Source organism: Cheilinus undulatus, linkage group 21, assembly GCF_018320785.1.
Source record: "Cheilinus undulatus linkage group 21, ASM1832078v1, whole genome shotgun sequence".
Taxonomy (NCBI): Eukaryota; Metazoa; Chordata; class Actinopteri; order Labriformes; family Labridae; genus Cheilinus; species Cheilinus undulatus.
In genome coordinates this window covers 37,157,512-37,180,383 of record NC_054885.1, presented here as the reverse complement: position 1 = coordinate 37,180,383, position 22,872 = coordinate 37,157,512, and the positions used below count along the sequence as shown (strand labels likewise).

At 40.9% G+C, this 22,872-nt stretch overlaps 1 protein-coding gene across 2 annotated transcripts; it reads right to left on the bottom strand.

Moving 5' to 3' along the window:
- Positions 1-9,484: 9,484 nt before the first annotated feature.
- Positions 9,485-22,011, bottom strand: luc7l3 (LUC7-like 3 pre-mRNA splicing factor). 2 transcript variants are annotated; one of them, XM_041817582.1, is made up of 11 exons: positions 21,773-22,011; positions 19,009-19,075; positions 17,361-17,400; positions 17,138-17,282; positions 16,901-16,975; positions 16,677-16,781; positions 16,409-16,570; positions 15,857-16,236; positions 15,570-15,766; positions 12,808-13,028; positions 9,485-10,114 (listed from the first exon to the last, which is right to left on the bottom strand). In XM_041817582.1, exons 1-10 carry the CDS (start codon positions 21,869-21,871, stop codon positions 12,841-12,843), a joined length of 1,458 nt encoding a protein of 485 aa, XP_041673516.1. In that variant the 5' UTR covers positions 21,872-22,011; the 3' UTR covers positions 9,485-10,114; positions 12,808-12,840. The 2 variants fall into 2 exon arrangements, with proteins under 2 accessions (XP_041673516.1, XP_041673515.1); XM_041817581.1 differs by having other exon boundaries at positions 9,485-13,028.
- Between the last annotated feature and the right edge of the window lie 861 nt (positions 22,012-22,872).

Genomic DNA, 22,872 nt, shown 5'->3' with positions numbered 1-22,872 from the left:
TATCTCTAGGAGCTCTCTCTTTCTGAGTTATTTTGAATTAATGGGTGCATTTACAAGAATCTGAGTATCCTGATTTTGACTGGGTTTTTTAAAGCATCCTATTTTGTGTTTGGACGCTTAAACATCACGTCCTGATTCAAAAACCCTTGCTGTTTTGAGAAATCCTGGTATGCCACCTGGAGAACTCAGAAAGAAATCCCTACCCCACCTTACTGCATGTCTAACCACTGCGGACTACCAGTGGAAAGCATACCCTCAATGTGGCAATCTATCACAATGTCTCTTTAGAGAAGCGCTGGATATTGCATTGCCTCACTAAACACTGTATGCTTGTTGTCCACACTGCAACAGGTAAAAATTCAATTCCCTGCTTTGTTGATTCAAGCTTCCCTAGTCCAGCGCTTTTACTTTTAATCCAGACAAACAGAGGTGTGGTGTTTCATATTGACAAGCCTTTGAGCAATAAAGTTTTGCCATCATGCTGACACAGGTTTCAAATTTACTCTGCTTACGTGTGATGGATCCCTTTTATTTTCTCAGTTCCAAGTTCAACCGCCCAAGATTGCCCTTTGCAAACTCCAAGTGGGCTCTCGTGTTCTGCGCGGAGGATAGGCATCCGTCTAGGCATTCTGCCATTAACCTAGATCAGTGAAGAGCTCCAGTGAAGTTTGTCCTTCTGGAACTTTGTCTCTTCTCCACGCAGGATCTCAGTCAGGGTGCACATCAGTTTCTTGGTCCCCTCCCTACTAAGGCCTTTCTCCCCTGATTGCTCAATTTGGCCATACAACAAGATCTCAGAAGAGTCCGGGTTGTGCCAGACTTCTTCTATTTGAGGATTCTGGAGGTCATTGTGCTCCTGGGAACCTTCAGTGCAGCAGAAATGTGTTTGTAGCCTTCCCTAGATCTGTGCCTGTCAACAATATTGTCTCTGAGCTCTGCAGGAAAGTTCCTTTGACCTCATGGCTTGAGGTCAAAGGAAATGTTTTCACTTTGTCTTGATCAGGTACTGACTGTAGATAAATGAGAAAAAAAAGGATTTTTTAAGACTGTAGCTGCAACATTGTGACCTGGCATGCCAGATGGATGTGTGAAACACATCCATCTGGTAAACCTCTCATAGTCAGAGTTTGGGAAAGGGCAGAGCCTTTGAAAAAAAACTTGGAGTATGATTGGATGAACGTTCTGTCTGTCACATCTTTAAGGGCCAATCAGAGAAACAAAACATGTGACATAGCCACTACAGAGAAATAAACTCCATAGAGAACTGCATAACCTACACCCACGGTGGCTGTAGACATGTCAGTACTTGACTTTTGTCGTGTTGAAAAGAAAACAACTCACTGCTGTTCTTTGCTCTTCTTTTAACAAAGAAATGTCGTCAAGTTCTGATAAAACTGGCACTTTAGCAGCATCCACGCTAATCTCTTCCGCCATAATTGCACCGGCCTCTTGTTGCTGCTTGCTTACATCATGACTCCGAAAATACTGCCCCTCGACGCTGATTGGTCTTGTCACTTTCTAACTGGGCCCAGACTGTTCAGACACGGAAGTGGGTGTATCAATCTGCTTTGAAAGGTTAGAAACATTGAGTCCTGTCATCAAATTTGTGGCTTAAGTCCGAATGGAGTCCAAGTTGCATGACTTGAGTCCACATCTTTGGTGCTAAGCCTGCAATTAGCCAAAGTGGTCTCATATTTCCAGATGTCTAAAACGGCCACAGTCATTTTGTAAAATAAACATCACAGGCATCTGCACAGATGTGATGCAGTAATTGGAAACCAAGATACTAGTATCATGTATGCAGGTTTTTTCAATGTGCATGTAAATGCCAGTTTCAGAATATGACTAAAACTTATAAAGGGTTATAATTGGGATACTCTAGTCCAACTCTCAATGAGTGTTCTGCAAATCTGAATTTCAGAGTTAAAAGATTTGGTTCAGACTTCGCCCCCCTCTCTGATTAACATTCTCAAAACTCCTCTCACTGTCTTTGCAAGAAAAAGAATGCAAGCATTTCTGCAGAAAAACAAATTCTCCCCTCTGTTTTTTGTGTGTTTATTCCTCTTGTCATTCACTCCGTTACTTCCTTATGAGCGTTCAGAGGAGGAGACACCACGGGGGACTGGTTTGTCCTCACTCCATCGCCTGCAACCGAGGCTTTGATGTTCAGGTGGGAGGACTAAAAACTCTCACTGGCTGCCACCCTGCCTCCTGGCTCCAGGTGGCTCATCTCGGGCCGGCACTACAAACACTGCAGGGGAAAAAAAAGGAGCAAAAGAAAAAGAGAGAGAAGATGAAGGAAGAGGGAAAAGGAGAAAGAAAAGCTGCTGGTCTGTTATTCGTTGACTGGGAGCCCGTTCCTGTGGTGGAGCCATCTGCTGAGGGAAGGAGAGAGACGAGTGGCAGAGCAAACACTGAAGCGTGATCCACTTCATTTCCATTATCACTGTTAAGAATTTGGATTTTACAGCTTGTAAGTGGAACCACTGAATGCAACATGAGGAGAAAATTTGGGAACTCTGTGTAATGAAATGCAATAGAGCAGAAATACTGTCATTCCGGTGTTTGTAAACCTAATATTGTCCCACTTTTGTTCAGACGATTAGGGAGGAGAACTACACGGTCTGTTTCTAGGAAATTGGACAGTCTTAGGCTGCATTCAATTTAGCCTTTTTTGTATGTCTGTTCACATCACTTTTTAAAAGGTGGCCTGTAGGCTCCAGTGACAGCTGAAAACAGTCCTGAACTGACCCACATGACCTGCAAAAGAATAATAAACATAGCATAATCAAAGGAGAAATCATGATCCTGAGCCTCCTGCAGAAGAGCAAGGTCTTCTTCAGATTAATTGAGATAACTTCAGGGTTAAATCTGCTTTTCCCAGTGCTATAAAGTAGATCAATTTCTCAGTGACATAGACAATTGTGCAGTTATGCTGTAAGTATAGTGCCTATAAAAAGTACTGAATGTTTTACTCTTTTATTGATTTCATGAACCAATCATTGTCAAGTCAATTTAATAAAAATATATAAAGTGTCTACAATATTTAACCCCTTCAAGTCAGTATTTAGTAGAGTCACCTTTGGCCGCAATCATAGCACTGACTCTGTGTGGAAAGGTCTCAATCAAGCTCAAACATCAGGACGCTGAAATTTTTATTCTATTCTGCTTTGTAAAATTGCTTTAGATCTGTCAGGTTACTCAGGGATCGGGTGTGAACAACCCTTTTCAAGTCCAGCCACAAATTCTCTATTAGATTGAGGTCTGTGTTTTGACTTGATCACTCCAGTACATTTACCTTGTTGTCTTCAAACCATTTCTATGCAGCTTTCATTGTATACTTAAGGTCGTTGTCTAGCTGGAAAAATAAATCTTCTCCCAAGCTGTAGACCTCTCACAGACTGAGTAAGGTTGTCCTCCAGGATTTTCCAATATTTTGCCACATTCATTTTACCCTCTGCCTCTAAAAGCCTTTCAGGGCTGGTTACTGAGAAGCATCCCCACAGCATGATGCTGCCACCGTGATTCACAGTGGGGATAGTGCGTCTGTGGTGATTTGCAGTGTATGGCATCTTGTCCGATGGCCACAAAGCACCGTTTTGGTCTCATCACTCCCACATGCCTTTTGGTGAACTCTAATCCAGATTTAATCTGAGTTTTCTTCAACAGTGGCTTTCTCTATGCCACCTTACCATAAAGCTTTGACTGGTGAAGAACCCGACCAACAGTTTTGATCCACAGAGTCTCTCCCATCTCAGCTGTTGAAGATTGGAACTCCTTCAGAGTAGTCATAGGTGTCTTGGTGGCCTCTCTCACTAGTCTCCTTCTTGCACGCTCACTCGGTTTGTGAGGATGGCCTGATCTAGGCAGATTTACATGTGCCATATTCCTTCATTTTTTGATGATGGATTTAACTGATCTCCAGGGTATGTTCACTGCCTTCCATTTTTTTGCATCCATCCCCTGACTAATACTTTTAACTAGCTAAAACTTTTCTCTGAGTGGCTTGGGGTATTCTTTTGTCTCCATGGTGCAATGGTAGCCAGGAATACTGATTAACCAGTGAATGGACCTTAAAGACATAGGTGTTTTTATACTAGAATCACTTGAGACATAATTACTGCACTCAGATGATCCCCATTTCACTGATTGAGAGCAACTTGCACCAATTGGCTGGACCTCTGTTGAATTAGGTCAGTCACTTTGAATGGGGTGAATATTTATGCAATCACATATTTTGATCTAAACTTTTACATTACATAGTTTTTGGTCATAAAAGCCAATTTATATTGATTAATTCATAGAATCAAAAAAGGGTAAAACATCCAAGGGGTGAATACTTTTTATCAGCTCTGTATAACCTGCTCCAGAGCATTTCTATGAGTTTTTCAATCTGATGGCATTGAAACTATCAAATAAAAACGTTGAATGCCATTTACGTACTGTGAACACCATTCGAACTGAGATAGTTTATGCTTACAAACACATTTTTTGCTCATTTCCTGGCAATTTATTCAAAATTCTACTGTTATTCTTCAGAGATGCATCACACATTTCTCTATATTTCCCACTTCCTCACACATGCACAGATGGTGGATAAGCTCAGCCTTATGGAAAGAAAGCCAGGTAATTTAGAATGTGTTAAAGCAATGTGTTGAACTAACTCACTCTTATTTAGTCATCAACTTGCCAAAAAGCTGTGGATGCATTGTCCAAAGTGGCAAATATGCATTTTCATAGAATGGTGTCCAGCTGCTGTTACTTTTGGAGTTGCAGGTAGAGTAGTGGCAGCCAAATGTCTTGACAGAAAGATGGAAGAAACATTTAAACTTTTAAGTCCACAAAAGATAAAGAACAAAAACTCCTTGATGTGTATCTCTGCACTACCTTTAAGGACACCGAGCTTCACTCCAATAATAAAACAAAGAAAATACTCAAAGCCAATCACTTGCTGCTACAGCTGTGTAAGGAGTAATGAAATAGGCACTAGCTCAGCACAAACGATAGGCACCCTAAGGGGAATGATATTCCCCGGTCAGAACATGACTGACAGCTGACATAAGCTGTGAGTGTGTGTTGGAGTTTAGATCATTAATCAGACAGCACGCCGACAGCACTGATGAATTGCCTTCACTACTGCATAATCTACGTGCTGCTTCCTCCCGACCTTCACTTGAGATTGACTGTGTCTGTGTAAAAAGAGAAAAAGTAGAGAAAGAGAAGACAATCCATCTCCATTATCCTTCTTCACCCTGGTTATTTAGCATCACATCAGGCTCACTCCCCTCCGTCTCTTCCCTTGTTTCCTGCTCCATCACTTTTTCATTTCCCTTGTCTTTTCAGCTCACTGTCTTCCTGTTGTTTCTTCCCTCTGTTTCTCCACTGCCTGCAGCTCATACCCCGGGGAAATACTGCTCTCCTAATGACATGTACACACTGTGGGCTGCAGAGAGGATGGGATGTTAATGTTGCAGGCCTGTTGAGAATGAGTTACGACTCTCAGGGATTTCCTTCCGCTCCTGTGTGCAGATAAACATGCAGTAAGAGGCATGATGAATCTGAAGATGTACTGTATCTGCACTGATGTGATGCCTCTGCCTCACACACTCATAGCCATGTCCTTGACTTAAAAATGAGTGTATACTGCCTCCTGCTGTTCAAAGATGGAACGGGCAAAAGCTGCAGCACATACACTGTAGGTGCAAATGAAAAACCATCATAGAAAGTTCATCTTTTCTGTAATTTGGTGAAACTGTACAAAATATAAAAATGTTCAACTGGAGATTGAAAATACTAGAAGGGAAAGCCAAGTGGGTTTAAAGCCCAGCTGCCTGTTGCACCCTGTGCAAAGATCTAGTACAGAGACTGCTGTGAAGTGGTGTGGCTCCACCTTTGACTTCTTCACGATTGATCCTGGGGTGAGGTAGGGGTGTATCTTAGCCCCTACACTCTTCAGTACCTGTATGAACTGGATAAATGGGTGGGTAACAGGCAGAAAACTGTGGAGTGTCATTTGGCAATGTCCAGATTCCTGATCTGGACTTTGCTGATGATGCTGTGATCATTGTGGACACTAGATGTCCTTGTGGGGGTTCTTAACTTGCTGAGTGAGGAGGCTGAGGCATTTGGGATGCCCGTCTCCTGGGCCAAACCAAAGATCCAGGCATTTTGGGATCTCTTAGATGCTGCCATTGAATCTATGTCTATCTATTGATCCCCTGGCTGAGAGGCTGAGATCAACTGCAGACTTCGTGCATGGGGCAATGGGTTTGCTGAGCAAGACAGTGTGGTGTCCCCAGTATTTGAGCATGTGGACTAAAGTCAGAGTATTTCGGTCCTTGGTTGTTCCGGTCTTACTATACTTTTGTGAGGCCTGAACATTGACTGATGGCCAGAGGTGCCAATTGGACTCCTTTGTGACAGCTTCTCTTGGGTGCATTTTTTGGGTATCGTTGGCAAGACCGTGTGCCTAATACTGATGTGCGGGATGTGCAGAAGAGCTGGATTGGAAGGGTCCGCTGCTTAATATGGAATGGCAGCTGCACTTTTATGGGCACCTGGCCTGTTTCCCGGGCCGGATCCAACCCACAACATACTGGGTGGGGACGGCCATGTGCATCTTTGAAGGGGCTCCTGGGCAGAAACCTAGAAAGATGGGGCATGAGCCAGGTGGCCTGGAGGGTGGCTATGAGGAGCCCAGAGTAGTCAGGACCAGGGCTGATGTGGTCAAGTTCTGAACCAGCATACAGTATGCTTCCATACCTGACGTGTTGCATCAGCTATATGCAAGTTGTAACTTAAAGTGGGTCATTGTTTGGTTGCACCATAAAGACATATAACCTGACATGCCAGGTGGATTTGTTTCATTTTAAGTTCTTTAATTCTTGGAAAGGCAATAATCACGTAAAAAAACCTGTTTCGACAAGCAGTCTTCAGTGTTGTGAACAAAAAGGCGGTTAGCACTTGTATACAGAAAGCTTATGTGTTACAGGTAAAACCTTCATAATAAGACAAACTGTTTCCAGGAAAGTGTAGAACCACTCAAAAATAAAGCATCAGTCAATTACATATCTATGTAGGTATAGGCTGATGCTTTATTTTTGAGCGGTTTGTTTTCTGTGACATTCTACTATAACATAAGTCATTAAGGAGGAAACTGTTTATCATTCCTTGCTGTGCTAGAGTCCAGGGATTTTAATACACTTTCCAAAGAGCTGTCCAGAGACACAGACAGATACTTCATGCATATCTGCAGCAGCAGGAAGCCAATCTACCACCCTACTGTCTCAGCTCTCCCCTCTACGGTTCATTGTTTCATATTTCGGCATTCGTCCCAGAAGTTAACAAAGCATCTGAAGCACACCTGCTACTTTGCTGTTCTGGGACAGGAGGGGAGGAGAGGACACCTTTTCTGCAGGTTTAGAGACATCTGAGCGGTCACTAGAGATAGAGATACACATGTGGGAGCAGAGGTCACAGCTGGGCCGGACCTCCTGCACAATTAAGCTTGATTATGTCATTGATATTTTGCATGTTGGCTGCACAAATAAATATTTTTTCAACTGAGACTACAGAGCAGGTATTTCTGTTGATGATGTAAATAAGACAAAATAACAATAACAGCTGTTTTTGGTTCAAAATCTTCCAGCTGTTGCTCAATAATATTCTTTATGCGTTCTTTGGCTCAGAAACAGTTTAAGATTTGCTTCTATGCTTCATCTTACCATCAGATTATCATTATCATCAATTCTGTTTGTCAGGATTCATAAACGACAGCCTCTATCCTCCACTGCCTGAGTTGTGCACACTTTGCTGAAAGTGGGTATCAAATTGCAACTCATCCCATTTAGAGTCATCTATATTGGTGCATTATCCTGTTGTCTTTATTTAAGGCAGTCTGCAGTAGATCTGCAGGGAGTAGCTTTACACTGAACTGTGTGTCCACTACAGTAGCTATTAATTACACTCAAATGATGACCTCGAACAAACTCCTGCAGCTTTATCCACAGGCACTGTGTATGAAAAGGTCAGTAACTAAGAAAGACATCCGGCCTGGTATGTGGGCAGTGCTCAAGATGATAGAAATGAGGGGAAACAGTCAAAAAGCTTATCAGAATATGAAGTGTTCCTTAAGGACAAACAAATTTATGTGGAAGGAATTTTATGAACAAAACATGAAACAGAAATGTTTCAAGGCCGAAAAGTAATTCAGTGGGTGCTTTGACTTTTCAACAGAAGAGCACACATTTGCAAAGTCGAGCATTAATGAGCCAGAAGTTTTTGTCACTGCTGATAAATGAAAATGTTCCATTATGTCCTACAAGGTACGTGGCTTTCAGCCAGGTTGGCTGTAACAGGATACGAGTGCAGCGTGGTCTCATTCATTTACAAGAGCAGGAGAATAAAAAGCTGGCTGGACGTGCAAATTCTGGTTCTAATATATGTATAGGTCGCTCCAGACTCAGGAGCATGAAGAAGAAATTATACAGTAGTGATTTTATAGTCTATAACCTCCAATGCTGTCAAAAGTTTAAGTTTCCAGTGTTGGGGTTTGCATAAGGTCTGCAAATGCTGTGACTTACATTATCTCCTTCAGATTACAGAAATTGAAACACAAACCCATGGGATTCAGCAGTAATAACACTTACAAAATAGACAACTAATACATAGGATGGCAAAATAGTACAGATCAGTGATTCCTACAGGGTGGGCTGCAGCCCTCTAGTGGGCCTGAGAATTTTATTTATATTCAATAAAACCTATAAACATTTTTTTAAAACTGAAATCCAATCTCTGATTATTTTATTTGGAAAACAAAACAAAGATGGAAGATTATTAGTAAATGTCAACTTTTAAATCATGGATTTTATCTAATGTACAAAACTGGTGTCACAGTACGTGATTGATTAGCAGGAATGATATTTTCTACATACACATTCATAGGCACATCTCGCATTAGGAACACAACTTTGATGGTATAGCTGTAATGTTTTATATCAGGTGTTTCATACAGCCCAACCAGTGAGCAGATTTCATTTGGCCTGCAAGGTGTTTTTTGGGGGGGGGGGGCAGTATATTTTGAAAAATAATAGCTTTATATTTTCTTCTACTAAAAAAACTGAGCACAGTTGGACTAACATACCCGCACAAATATTAACCATATGTCATGACATTGCCAAGTCTGGCAGGTCAAATGAACATAACTGGTACCCTAACGAAGAGCTGTTTGGCAGCCGAAAGAGCTGGCTCTTCTTGCTGAGCCAGACCAAATGATCCGGATCACTGAGAAGAGCCAAAATTCCCATCACTACTAGAAAAGAAAATGTAGATGGCTTTGCAGATGCATTACAACAAAGTTATCAGCAACTCCACAAAGGATTTCTAATAAAGTAATGTCTCTTCAATCAAAAATGGTTGCAAACCAACTCTAAGTAACCCAGTCTCAACAATGTCAATAACAAAGAAAGAAAAACACACCACCGACATGTTTTTACGTTTTATTCATTGAGACAACATAGACAGTAAAAGCAGAGCAAAATTAAACAAGTCTTCAGTCCTCAAAATCTTTTGATCAAAATGAAATCAGTATATTTTACAGCGAGGGGACATGAGCAATCAATGTGAGCTCTAAGTGGAGGAGAAAAGAGACACGCCCTGTCAGGACACTAACATTGTACATACGCGTTTAACTGACTTTAGAAAAGAAGGTCAGGAAGTGAAGGTGGAACCTGACAAACCAAAACAAACCACAAGCACTTTTTTATTTCATGTTCACTAAATGCCAAGAAACAAGGAGGATGTGTGAAGTTTTTAGAAAAGAAAAACAAAAACCCATAATCTCCTCTAAGTTTGGTATTTAAAGTGATGCCTAGAGGATATCTAGACCAGGAAACACATCAGATGAACCACAACTACCCTCATCCAAGATCAACAATAAGGGAACAGGAAAATCATTGTAAGTTTTTCTCTCCTCATTTCCACATATATGTTCATGTTTTTAAATAAGCCACTACACAATTGTGGTTCACCTTGTTTTTAAGCAGCGAAGTGTCAGGTTCAGGGTAAGGATGGGTGCGCTCTTCCACTTTTCCTCCACCAGGTAGTCCAGCTTCCCCTGTCGAACAAAAATGTTCACAAAATGCAATGTTAGCAAAGGCTCCGCTACAAGGACTTCATACAAGTGCTGTAACTAAAACAGAACTCAAATGTAGCCCTCAATTTAGCCACAGAGGAAGGTGAAGGTTGTAAACTAAATAAACTGATTGATGCACAAATCTATCCTGATACATGGTTAAAAATGTGCATGTTATCTACAGTACAACATATTGAAAGTTTGCACTTTTGAAATTCTGAAAAAAGTATGGCTTTGTCACTACTTTGCACCCTTATCAAATAACAATGACAGGCCTGTTTGATATTCCCATCACCCTGCAAAAATTTAATTCAGAAATTTCTTAGAAAAGCCAATACAGGAAACAACTTTCAGCCAGCTCAACCTACAGAGCTCATCAGTGGGGCTCTGGAAGTAAAAATCCCACTCAGTTTCTCTATACTGAATGTAATTATTAGCAACAATGTTATAACCATCCTTGGAAGACTTGTGAGCTATGCAAAAAGGAAACAGTGGTATATGCATCTGTAAAAGACACGTTTCTATGAAGTCAACCTTGTTTCAAGAAAAGCATGGTTTATTTAATACAAATGGGAAAAACTGCAGTACCCACAATCCATTAAGATTTCTCAACTGGTGGCACTCTCTGTTAATACCTGTGTCCACAGCAGCTATTTCTTTTTTTGCACCTGGCAGCACTCAATTTCAATACAAAACCCATGTAGTCCAGCATTTTGAGCGCTCACAACCCTTTAGTCTGAAAAAGTTCAACTTCCAGAACAGCGCTGGGCTCATCACTGTAATTTTTCCTACATTGGTAAGGAACAAAAGGGATGGGGCTTGTGATACCAGCTTTGTCGACAGCAACGGTGGGAGAGAAACTGATTGAACCCGTCTTTTGAAGGAAAGGATTTCGGCTCTACAGCTGCTAATACCAGGACATAATTCTTTTACAGTGTTTTCATGTTTCTTGGTGAAATCTTCTCAGAAAACAGAAAATGTTAAGCATGCAGAGCTATTTATGAAGGACGTCATGGACATTACAGAGAAAAGTCAACTTTTGAGTCCTTGCATCAATATACCTTGGTGAGAAGTACTCTGTAACAGATTTTGAAACCAGCCCTTATCATGTGAACATTTAATTCCCAGTGAACTTTGGCTGTCAGCTGGTGATGACAACATTTCTCCAACCCGAATCCTTAATTCTAGCCCTATGAAACCATACTACATATACGATATGACCCGCTATGTATACACAAAGTAAAACATATTTCATTTATTATTGAGTATATGAGCACTGTAACAAAGATTACATTGAAAAAATGTTCATACATTTTAAAGTTTAAACGCAATCAGTCTTAACGACTTAACTGAATCACAAAGGGTTGCATTTTTTTTCTTTTCTTTTCCAATACCATTCTTGTGATTGATCAATTTTTAAACGGCATGAATATTTAGGTAGCTTGTTGGCTTAGTTCCAGGACTAAAACAACTGCTGTAGGGATTTTCTGAAATGTCAAGAAACGGCCAGAGCTGCCTCAAAAGTGGCTGGTCACTGTTGAGCTCTATGTGGCATTTAAAGTCTCACAACAACAAAACTTCTGCATCTGGTGCAGGTATATCAAGCAGGCTGCCTTGTGCATTTCTACGTTAAAAAATGTGCATCCTTGGCATATCTACATCAACATATTTGAAAGTTAATTTTAAAAACAAAAGAAGCACAATAAAACAATATACACAATCAATCTTTTACGTTCATGTTTAGGAGAAGTACAGAATAGTTATTTCTGACAGGCAACAGCATTCAGAAATGGATGTGGGTAGAGAAAGGAGTACCTGGGGTGAGTACCTGCACAGTTTGACAGTCAGAGAGTATCCATGATTTTTAATTTGCCCTTTTCTCATGTGGTCTCGCTCACAACACCAACGCTGTGTGAGGTATGGAAGTCAGCTGCAATTCATTCGATAAACCCTACCCTCCAGTTAGTTAGTTTTGTAAGGCCCCCGGTGCTATGACACCCCCCAAACACACACTGCATGGCATTATCAGGCACAGTAAGCTGGACAACAAATCCATGGCATTTGAGAAAGAATTACTGCAAAATAAAGTGCTTGTTTGTCACAGAACACCTTTGGCTTTGGCTGGAAGGATGTCTGTGTGTTTACATGTGAGCAGGAGAAATTCCTGCTTCATCTTCTAACATATAAACACACAGAGGCTCAATCGTCTCCTGTATGGAGAAGTAAAAATATACATTTTCCTGAAAAATAAAATAAATAAAAACAGGGTAATACAGGCAGGAAAACTGGACTGGATTGGTTAATATCTCGTTGCCATTTTGCCCACAAAGACAAAATACATCTCTAAGGAAAACCCATATACAAAACGAGGGGTACCTCCGGGCATGTTTGCTCAGGACTACACTGGCTTTTCCCTCTTGGCTTTGTGTGAATGTTTTCTACTTTCTTCTCACTCATCGGGCCTAGTCCTTCATCTTCAGTGCATACTTATGATGCACTATTTGAAAACAGGATAAAGATATTTGCACATAGTACAGAAGACAAAATCATAGGCATATTGAACTGAACTTAAACAGGCTGGGTGAGGTAGGGACAGAGGGAGGGTGAGGGAGATGGGAGATGGGGACAGGGTTGGGTTTAGAGCCAGGGGGGAGCAGGGCGGAGGCTGCACTTACCTGAGCCTGATCTGAGGTCCTATCAGATCAGTTTTAATTGGACTGAGTGTCACCTTCAGAATGGAGGAGCTCTTGTTGGCCGTTAAGCAGAGGGGGGGAGGCAGAGGCAGCCGCCTCCGTCTCCATCGGTTCCACTTCTGAGGAGGCCTTGATGTTGGCTGCATCGCTGTCAGAGGACTTGTCTTTCTTAGAGCTGCTTCTCTCCTCTGTAGACTTACGGTCTGAGAACATATAACATATGTATAAATTAGTGGTGTGGGTGAAGCTCCATCAACACTTTCACTGGTGAAAATTCAGCCATGGAGAGGATTTTTTCAACACCATCATCAGTGCATGTGTTGTTTTGTAGTGCACACAGGAGACAAAACCAATGCTGCAATTAGAGTAGCAGAGTAAGCAGCCAGTAACCAATAGCGCAGAATGATTAGCAGAAATAATCTAATTGTGATGTTTTTCCCAAATATTGCGATTGAGATTCAATATGCAATTATTGTTGGGTTAATATTATGTATTTATCAACAAATTCAAGCAATAAATAATTCCATAAATAAGACCATTGTGTATTGAAAACAATGAAACTGTCTCTCTAGTGAGAGAGATAGAGTGAGATAAAACTCGAACAAATTTCAAGAACATTCCAGGCGTTTTGTTCGATTCCAAGAGATGTTCTGGTAGTTACCAGGAAATGTGTGTGTGGTTAACATTCAGAAGTGTGTAGTTAACATGCATGTAGACACATACTACTTGCACATATGGACTGAGAGGTATAAAAGCGCATGGTTAGAGAGATTCGGGGTCTCACTTATGTACCTGTGTTCTGCTTGAAATAATCGTAATGTCAAGACTGCATTCAACTCTTTCTGACTTCTGACTCGTCTTTCACTGTATTATTTCTGACTAAGATATAAAGGAGGTGGCTGGGGTGGGGGAGGTTAAACTGGGGTATGACTTTCATGAAGTAACGCTAAGCCTCATCAGTTTTAGATAGAATGAGCTAACTATTTTTGCTCATATTGCAAATGTGATGTCATTTGCTTTGTTTGGAGGCATTACCATTTTTATGTCACTCATTTTGACTAAGAAAAACAGACATAAAACACATAAAGGAGGATTTTTGTAAACCACTGTAAAAAAAATTGACACTTGGACATGCATAATGTGCAGAAAATCTCTGCCGCTGCAAAAATTGATTCATTAAACAGGTATTTTAACACATTTCTAGTTAAAGTAATATTGCAACTCCTGCGATTTGAAAATTGCAGCAGGCCATATTGCGATTTAATATAATTTGCGATTAATTGCCCAGCCCTAGTAACCAACCAAACATCATCCACTCGTTCCATTATAATCAAAGTGCAACACAGTAAACAGCTAAAATGTGTTATTTCCTCACCAAGTTTGATGTCTGTCATTACAGACACATAGCCAGTGTGTCTTCCTGGCAGAGCCTCTGTTTGCCTGTCTGGGACCTTCACACATGCTGCACTGGATCATCTTTGTGTGTTTCTGAGCCAAGCGTTGCAGCAATTACTCTTGTAACAGTGTAAAGAACTGTTTAAAAGGTGTGTTTTAATAGACAAGTGGTTAAACTGTGGTGCCAATCCTTACTTTTCTATTACCAGCATGCTTGGACAGTGAAGTGTCCATTAGCAATATACCAGCAATGGGGTGAATTTTCTATTGTCCTGTATTGCTTGACAGTGGCAGCTAGAGAAGATCAGGGCCAATGATAATACAGATATTTAATCATATTAGCCGATACAATTACAATTTTGACTTTTTTTTGGTGCAACATTCCTAGGATGCCAACATTGACTCTCATGTTTGACCAAGAAATAAAAGACCAGAATTTGTCCAACAGCGCTGATATAAGCCGTTACTGATGTTAAACTTATGCATATGTGCATCTCCTGTGGCAGAACATACCTCAGTATGTTACACTGGTAAATTGGTGGCCCCAGTATATGGGATGCAGTAAACGTTTTAAAGGGGGAAAAAAAAAAGTATTAAAAGTGCATCTTATACTCCAGGTTTTATGATACTTGATGGCAATGCTATCCTTTAAACATCTCATTTCAACTGGATGTTTTTAAATATTTCTAGTTTTTCCAGTAGTGTTAGCACAGCCAAGTCTGAGGCTATGGTTCACTGTCAGTAAAAGGTGGATTGGTCCCTTTGGGTACGGTGAGCTTCATGGGAAAGTGTTCAAATATCTCAGGGTCTTGTTCAGAAGTGAGACTGACAGGTGGATTGGTGCAGCATCCTCAATACTGCAGGTGTTGTGCCTGTTCATTGTGCAGAGGGTTTGGGCCAAAAGGCAAAGCTTTCAATTTACTGGTCAAAGTTCCATCCCTCACCTATGGTCCTGATCTATTGGTAATGACCGAAAGAATGAGATTTGGCACAAATGGAGGAAATAAGTTTCCACGAGAGGCTGGCCAGGCTCAGCCTTAGAAACAGGGTGAGGAGAGCGAGCTCCAAGTGCCATTGCTCTTTCACATAGAAAGAAGACAGTTAAAGTGTCAGACCGGGATGGAAAGAGACTTGCAGGACACTTGCTTGGCCTTCAACCATGTCAAGACAGTAGAAAATGGATGGATGGATGCAGTTTTAAATGGATGAGTTCAAAATTCAAATGAATGAGACCTTGATTATAATGATATGGAGTAAAGTGGGTAGGAAGAGGGTGTAAGGAGTGGTTTGAGAAAGACCCTTGTGTTATAAAATCCAGTTTCTTAAAAATCAGCTCCCCTGGTCCTCACCTTTGTCTTTTGATGACCGTTCTCTTTCCCGGTCTCTGTCCCTCTCCTTGTCCCTGTCCTTGCTGCGACTGCGATGGCGGTGAGATTTGCGTTCCGAGCTGCGAGACCTCCTTCGGTCACGGCTGCGGGAGCGGCGCTTTCTGTCAGAGCGATCCCGGCTGCGCCTCCTGTCTCTGTCCCTGTCCCTGTCCCGACTCCTATAAAAGAAGGACAAATTAAATAAGTATCTTAACCGATCAGTGCAAGAATTTTAGAAGTTAAAAGGGATTTAATAGAGATGATCACACCTGCTGCGTTTGCGGTCCCTCTCCCTGTCCTTGTCTCTGCTCCTTGACCTTCGCCGATCACGGGATCTGCTCCGTTTCCTGTCTGATGCTCTACTGGAGTGGCGGCTGTTGGAGTGGCTTCTACGTGACCTCCTGTCCCGGTCTCTATCTCGGTCCCGGTCCCGGTCTCTGTCTCGATCTCTATCTCGCTCTCGTTCCCGCTCTTTCTCTCTCTCTCGTTCCCTGTCCTTCTCACGTTCCTTTTCTCGCTCCTTCTCCTTCTCTTCCTCCTCTCTACGCTTTTTCTCCCTTTCCTCCCTCTCACGCTCACGGTCTTCTCTGTCCCTCTTGAGTGCTGGGTTTTCACCTTGAGGGTCCTCTGAGCGTCGACGAAGTTTCTCCTGAAGTAAGAACACTTAGTAACTACAACTTGATAAAAAAATCATCCTTTGCAAGATTGTGAACAAAATAAAATCTTCTGAATGCCTTACTTAAAAAAATATAATTATAGTGAAATATGGAAATATTGCTCCTGTTCTACCTACAAGTTCTGCTGTTAGGCACTCTTGTTACCTTGAGCTCCTCTACAGTAGATTTGATCTTGGCGTAGCCCATGTGTTGTTTGCCCATCAAGTGATCATCCACTCGTGATTGTGCATCCCCCACAATGAGGAATGCCCCGCACACCTCACACACCTCCATCTGTTTCTCCTGGGCTGCAAAGCTCTCGATTGTCTAGGGGGAGTTTAAGGTGAATTAAATATGCTGACCGTGTTTGTTATCAGTAAAAATAACTAAAGAAGAGCCTGTGGGCGGACAAGGCTGGGGTTCCCTGACTCACCGAAGGGGTGGAGCTGAGCAGCTCCCTTTCCTCCTTCAGCTGCTCCACCAGCTTCATCATTCCCTGGGCCTCCTCCACTCTGCCCTCTGACCCCAGCTCCTCAATCTACATGAGAGCATACAGAGTCAGACAAATCAGCTTGATTACTACCATAAACTTCAACCAACTTCTTCCATGTCAATGAGCACGTAGTTAGTTGTCTTATGTTGTTATCCCATGCTGACCTGTACAACCAGGTCCTCGATTTTCTCTGTAAGAACCTGAACCTTCTCCTCGTTCTTTCCGGATGGACCAGGACCCTGAGGGATCAAACACACTGTATTTCAAAAACAACACATAGCAGCAGCGCAATACTCCTTTAGGTTCAAAATGTACTACAGCATATAAATTTAATTTTGTGCTCACTGAGGTCACACCAACACTTCAAACAGCTATGCAGCAAAGGAAAACAAATAACGAACCCCAGCGTTCTGCTGAGCCTGGGAAAGTGCCAGCCGGGCATGCCCTCTACGAATCCGCCGCTCCACCTCTGCTAGGAGTGACTGCAGATAACGCAGGAAGTCCCTCTCATATCCCTCCTTCATGAAGCGAGAGCTCTTCTCATATCTGAAGAAGAGGGAATAGAAACTGTTACTAAAGATGAAAGCATGAAAACACAAAGAAGAAAGAAAGAACAGCACTTACGTTGTTCGAAGATTTTCATCGTGGATTTTCTCACAAGGGCCTGTAAAAGAAGCCATGCTTTAGTATCTTAAAATATATCAGTTACACTTGTGACTGCTGTTCTACATAACATTGCAAAGCAGATGCATTTGCCTGTGTCTGTGTTTCTCGCTGGCAAATCCATCTTGCAAAGCTCCAATCTGAATCTCCAAACAGGAGTAAGAGGCAGTACTTTAAGGCGGAGCCATGACTTAAGCAAGCACCAACATGAGGCCGGGGCAATTATGGCGGAAGAGAGTAACGTGGATGCTGCTAAAGTGCCAGTTTTATCCGAACTTGATGACATTTCTTCGTTAAAAGAACAAAGCACAGCGGTAGGGATGTAACGGTATTGTAAATATTGCGGTATCTCTGTTTCAAAATACTTGCAATAATGCCGTGGCATGTGACGGTATTAAACAAGAACTCGGAGTACTCCTGCTAGTCTCCTTAGTTAATATTCAATATGTATTGTGTACCTAGAACAAGGGGTTTTGGTTCACACTCCAGCATAGTAGGTGGTGGTAATGCACCTGGACAATGGTTGCCACCCACCATTAAACCACAAGAAGAAGAAGAAGAAGACTCCCGCCAGTGTAGCTTTTTCTGGACGCTATTGAGTGGGCTGGTCTGAGAAGCAAACCACGTCTCCCATGATCCCCTGTGCAGTGCAGGAAAAGCATGAGGAAAGGATGGCAGAAAACACAGAGGGGGAGCAGAGCAGAAGACTTAAACCAGTGGAACCTCCTGCGAAGTTTAAATCAGAAGTATGTACGCACTTTGGTTTTGCGGTAAACAAAAACAACCGAGGAGAAAACAGGAAGGACATGCAAAAACCTGTTTGCAGACACTGCCAGCCCGCGATCGTATACAAGTCGGGGAATACAAGTAATATGAGAAGCCACTTGATGAACCATCACCCGGAAAAGATTCTTGATGTGAAACCAAGAAGCAAGTGAAGCCAAACATCAATTCGTGAGGCATTTCAACCAGGTTTTCCTCATGACAGCTCGAGAGCTAAACTAAGAGTGAGTGAGTGAATAAGGGAGCTGACAAACAATGTCAGGATGTTGTGTTATTTACTTTTGTTTGTTTTCAAGATTTGTGATTACAGAAGCAAAGAGGGTGGGCCTTAAAATGTGACCCCATAACCTGTCTGATTGCACAAATTCCAATTTTTGTTATTACAATTTGAAAGACACTAAACTGAAAATGGCACTTAATTTTCCACATTACAGCATTTTTCCAAGTCATCTTTTTTTTTTTTGACAAGACCTCAATAATACCATACTGTGGCCTTAATACCGTGATGATATCGTACCATGAGATTTTGACATCGCTGCATCCCTACACAGCAGTGAGTTGTTTTCTTTTCAAAAACGACAAAAGTCGTGTACTGACATGTCTGCAGTCGCCATGGTTCCAGTTATTCAGTTCTCTATGGAGTTTACTCCTTGGTGCACACCTGCGACATCATGTGTTTTGTTGCTCTGATTGGCCCGTAAAGATGTGACAGACAGAACATTCATCCAATCACCCTCCTAGTTTTACTTTCTAAGGCTCCTCCCTCTCCCAAACACTGTCTATGGGTGTTTTGGAGTGTTTGGGAGAGGGCCTAAGAGTATCTTACCTAAGTCAGATCGGGTGTTTGTGAAGAGCTCAGCAGGGCAGAATCCACACAGATAATATCGACAGACCTGTGAGAGAAAGAAAGACATTGATCGACTAATGATTCAATATTGAATGACAAGATGGAACTACACCACACCACTATGGCTGACTGTACAGTAGATCAATGGTTCTCACACTTTTTTGACCAAGGCACACCAAAAAGCAAGCTGACGTCTCAAGGCACACCATATTGATGTCCTTGCAAAATAGCCTCTTTTGCATGTGTAGCAAGAAGCAACATGTCCCCGTCCCAACTGCATGCAATGTGAGCAAGTGCCAGCTACATCAGTTTGATTACAGAGTTTCCTTTTGTAGCATCCTGACACTGCAAGTGATTCACTGCAGTTCCCCAGGTTTATACCTAGTCACACTGTTCCTATTTTCTCTCTGTTGCTCCTATTAAGATGGACAAGTAACAAGGGAAGAGGTTGCACAAAGGATGCCAAGACACCAGGAGTGTATATTCTTAATTTTCTTCCACTTTTCTCACTCCCGAAACTTGTTAGCTTGTTTTACAAAGAGGAGTGTGTTGCATGGATACTCTCCATACCCATATATGAATTTTTATGGTCTGACTTTTGCTAACATGGATACTTATGTAAAGTCAGACAAATTTTCAAGGCACACCTAGACTTGCCTCAAGGCACACGAGTGTGCCACGGCACACCATTTGAGAACCACTGCGGTAGATGATTGTCATCTAGACATTTTTGGTTGATTATGGCAGGGGATTCAAGGCTTGATGAAACCAACTGTCCAAATAATCTTCAAGTGTGTGGTGTCATTGAAGGATGCGTGATTTAATCGACAGGATATTAGTAGAATTTAGCTTGGAAAGTTAATATCAGTAGTAGCAGATATGAAAACTGGGGCTGATAGTTGCAACCTGTACATCAGCCTATACTGGCTGTAAATAATAACCTATATCCGTTGTGAATTTTAGTTCAATGTGCAAATAAGTTTTTGGAATTTTAGGCAGGACTATCAGACCTTCATCAGCCTAATGCTTTTCTTCATCCATCATCATTCCTTAAACTTTAAGTTTGTTAAAGTATTAAATTTTTAGGTCTGAAATAAATTTACATGTTGTACTGACTTTAATGAGTTTGTAAATATAGGATCAACAGTTGTCAGTAAAATCTAATATCTTGCATCCATAGTGTCGATAGTAATTTTACTGATCCTGACTAAGTATGAACCTCTCCAGTCTTCTACCACAAAAAGTTTTTGCAGCTTGCAACAGAGACAACTCTGAGATCTTCTTAGCTTTTAACCTATGTTTTAATTTTGCTGAATGTAGGGCAGGAAAGCCAGCTGAAGACGCTGACCATACCTCATATTTTTTTCCCTCTCAAATCCCATTTGATTAATTTTCTACAGGATCTCATGTCTACAGAATAGCAAGTCACAGGTGTGTGATATCATGATCTGCCCAAATTGTCTAATGAATGCATCTGGAGGATTAAAATAAACAGGGAATTCTGTTGAAAATGTCCTTTGAAAACCATGTGTTAGCTTGTCGGAGTTTTTGAAGCTTTGAAACTTGCCAGTACAGTGTGTTTTATAACAGTGGAACCTACGATAATGTAGTGATCAGTAGTATCACAAATACAGAAGGTTTAAAAACGCGATGCACAATATTATTGACAGATATTACCTTAAAAAGTTCAATATTGGTATCAGCCAACAGGAAAATTTCTAGTGACATTTTGGCTGTAAAGCTCTGACAATATTAACTGTAAATATTGGCCATATGATCAAACAACTTAGCGGAGTATTAGGCCAGACAAGCAGACCTACATCAGCTCAAGTCTTTCTGTATTTATTTTGATTCCTTACATTTTAAAGTGTGTTTTAAGGGGTGATATCTTTTTGTTTGTTCATAATCAAACTTTTAACTGTGTATTTTAAGGACTGACATGTAAGTCTGAATTGTATCAATATTGATATCAGTATCAGCTAAAAGTATATTCTTGAATATCAGTATATCAGATACAAGCAGAAATCCAATAATTTGCATCCCTGGAGAAAAATACAAATCCTTTACAAAAGCACAGAGTAATCAATCTATCAAAACAAGCAAAAAACATTCACTTTCATTGCCTTAATTGCACAAATGTGTCCGTTGCGAACACTTTTGTCCAAATTAGACACTGGGGAAGTGTTAGACTTTATATTTTGGGACTTAAACGAATAAATATCCGATATTAGTTAGCTGTGACTTATGATTTATAGTTCTGGTTCAATATCAGCGAAACTGATATTGATATCATAGAATTTATTCTGTCGTATGTCATATACAAGTTTAAAATTATAGTATCGCGATAATACGTGCACATGCCAATAATCCTCCGATGATTGCAACAATAACGTAGTAATGTTCAATCTTATTTTAACAGAGACTTCAAAGTCGTCTAAAATGACTTATACAATAAATCTGACTCAGACTGGCAGTCTGAGGAGATTATCATGGCGCTATTTTCCTCCTTTGAGGAAGCCTAATGTAACGTCTATAGCATTAGCATGGTCTGTAGCTAGCTGTCCTATCGTAGGTACCCAGGCAAAATAAAGAATAAATTCTACGTGTTATGTCTTTACCTGACTTATATCCACTTATTGTATTCTCACGTAATCCTACGTCACATATTTAAAAAAAATCGTATCACGGTAAGGTTAAACTTGTCCCAGTAGCCAGGCTAACGTTAGCTTGACTGCTAACTTACGCTCTCGTCGTCCCACCGCACGTTGGACCGTTTTTCATCGGGGGCCAGGTTTCTGTCCCGGCCCATCAACTCATCGAGAAGCTGGGCTGCAGAGAGCATGCTGACGGAGAGGATGGGGTAGTCTTGTTTTTTAAGAACTACGATGTCTCCTTATGAGCCTGAACACACCATTTATAGCGCGCAGAATACTTCTGATCAAAATGGCAGTCGGCGTAACAACAACGCCCGTTTACGGTTCAACAGCCAGTCCAACAACGACTGGTTTAGCCTCTGAACCGGAAGTACAAGTCTGAGACAAACGTGTGGTTTAAATTTGACCAGGGTGACTTTAAACCACATTGTTGATGAAAAGGGACACACTGGACGTATTTCTTTAAGAACAATATAGGTTTTACACTACTTCCAACGAAATAAACAAAATACCTCCCATCAAGTACTCTTTGACCACTTTATTTTGAAAGTATTTGCAGGAATAGATTGACTGTTAATGTGTCTGACTTGATAGCAAACTCTAACGGTGCAATTCAAACTTAATTTGATCATGAAGACTAACCGAAGTAAAAAAAAAAAAAAAAGTCCAATTAATGAACATGTTAGATATGTCTCTGAGCTTGTGACTCCATGTTGGTATATCTGTTTTATGGGTTTTAATCAGTTCAAAAATGCAATATTTGTAAATGCAGACTTAATAAAATAAAATAAAATAAAATAAAACATTTCTTATCACCTCCTAAACAATGCAAATTTCAAATTTCATATCGTCACCTATGGAGTTCATTCTCTCCACGTAGATGAAGGGAAGAAAATTGAAGATTGGGTAATTTATAGTGGGGAAAACCCATCAAAGTTATAAAATAGAAATTCAGAATCATGAGATGGAAATTCAAACTCGTAACAAAGAAAGTCTATATTTTGAGATTTAAAAAAAATCGAAATTAGGCAATAGAGTCGAAATTACGACATAAATAGACATGATTGCAACATTGAAAGTCAAAATATGAGACAAAAAGTTACTATTATAAGATAAAAGTTGATAAAACAATATTTAAAAAAAAGATAAAAAGAAAATCACTACCATTAAATAAATACGGTTGATTCAA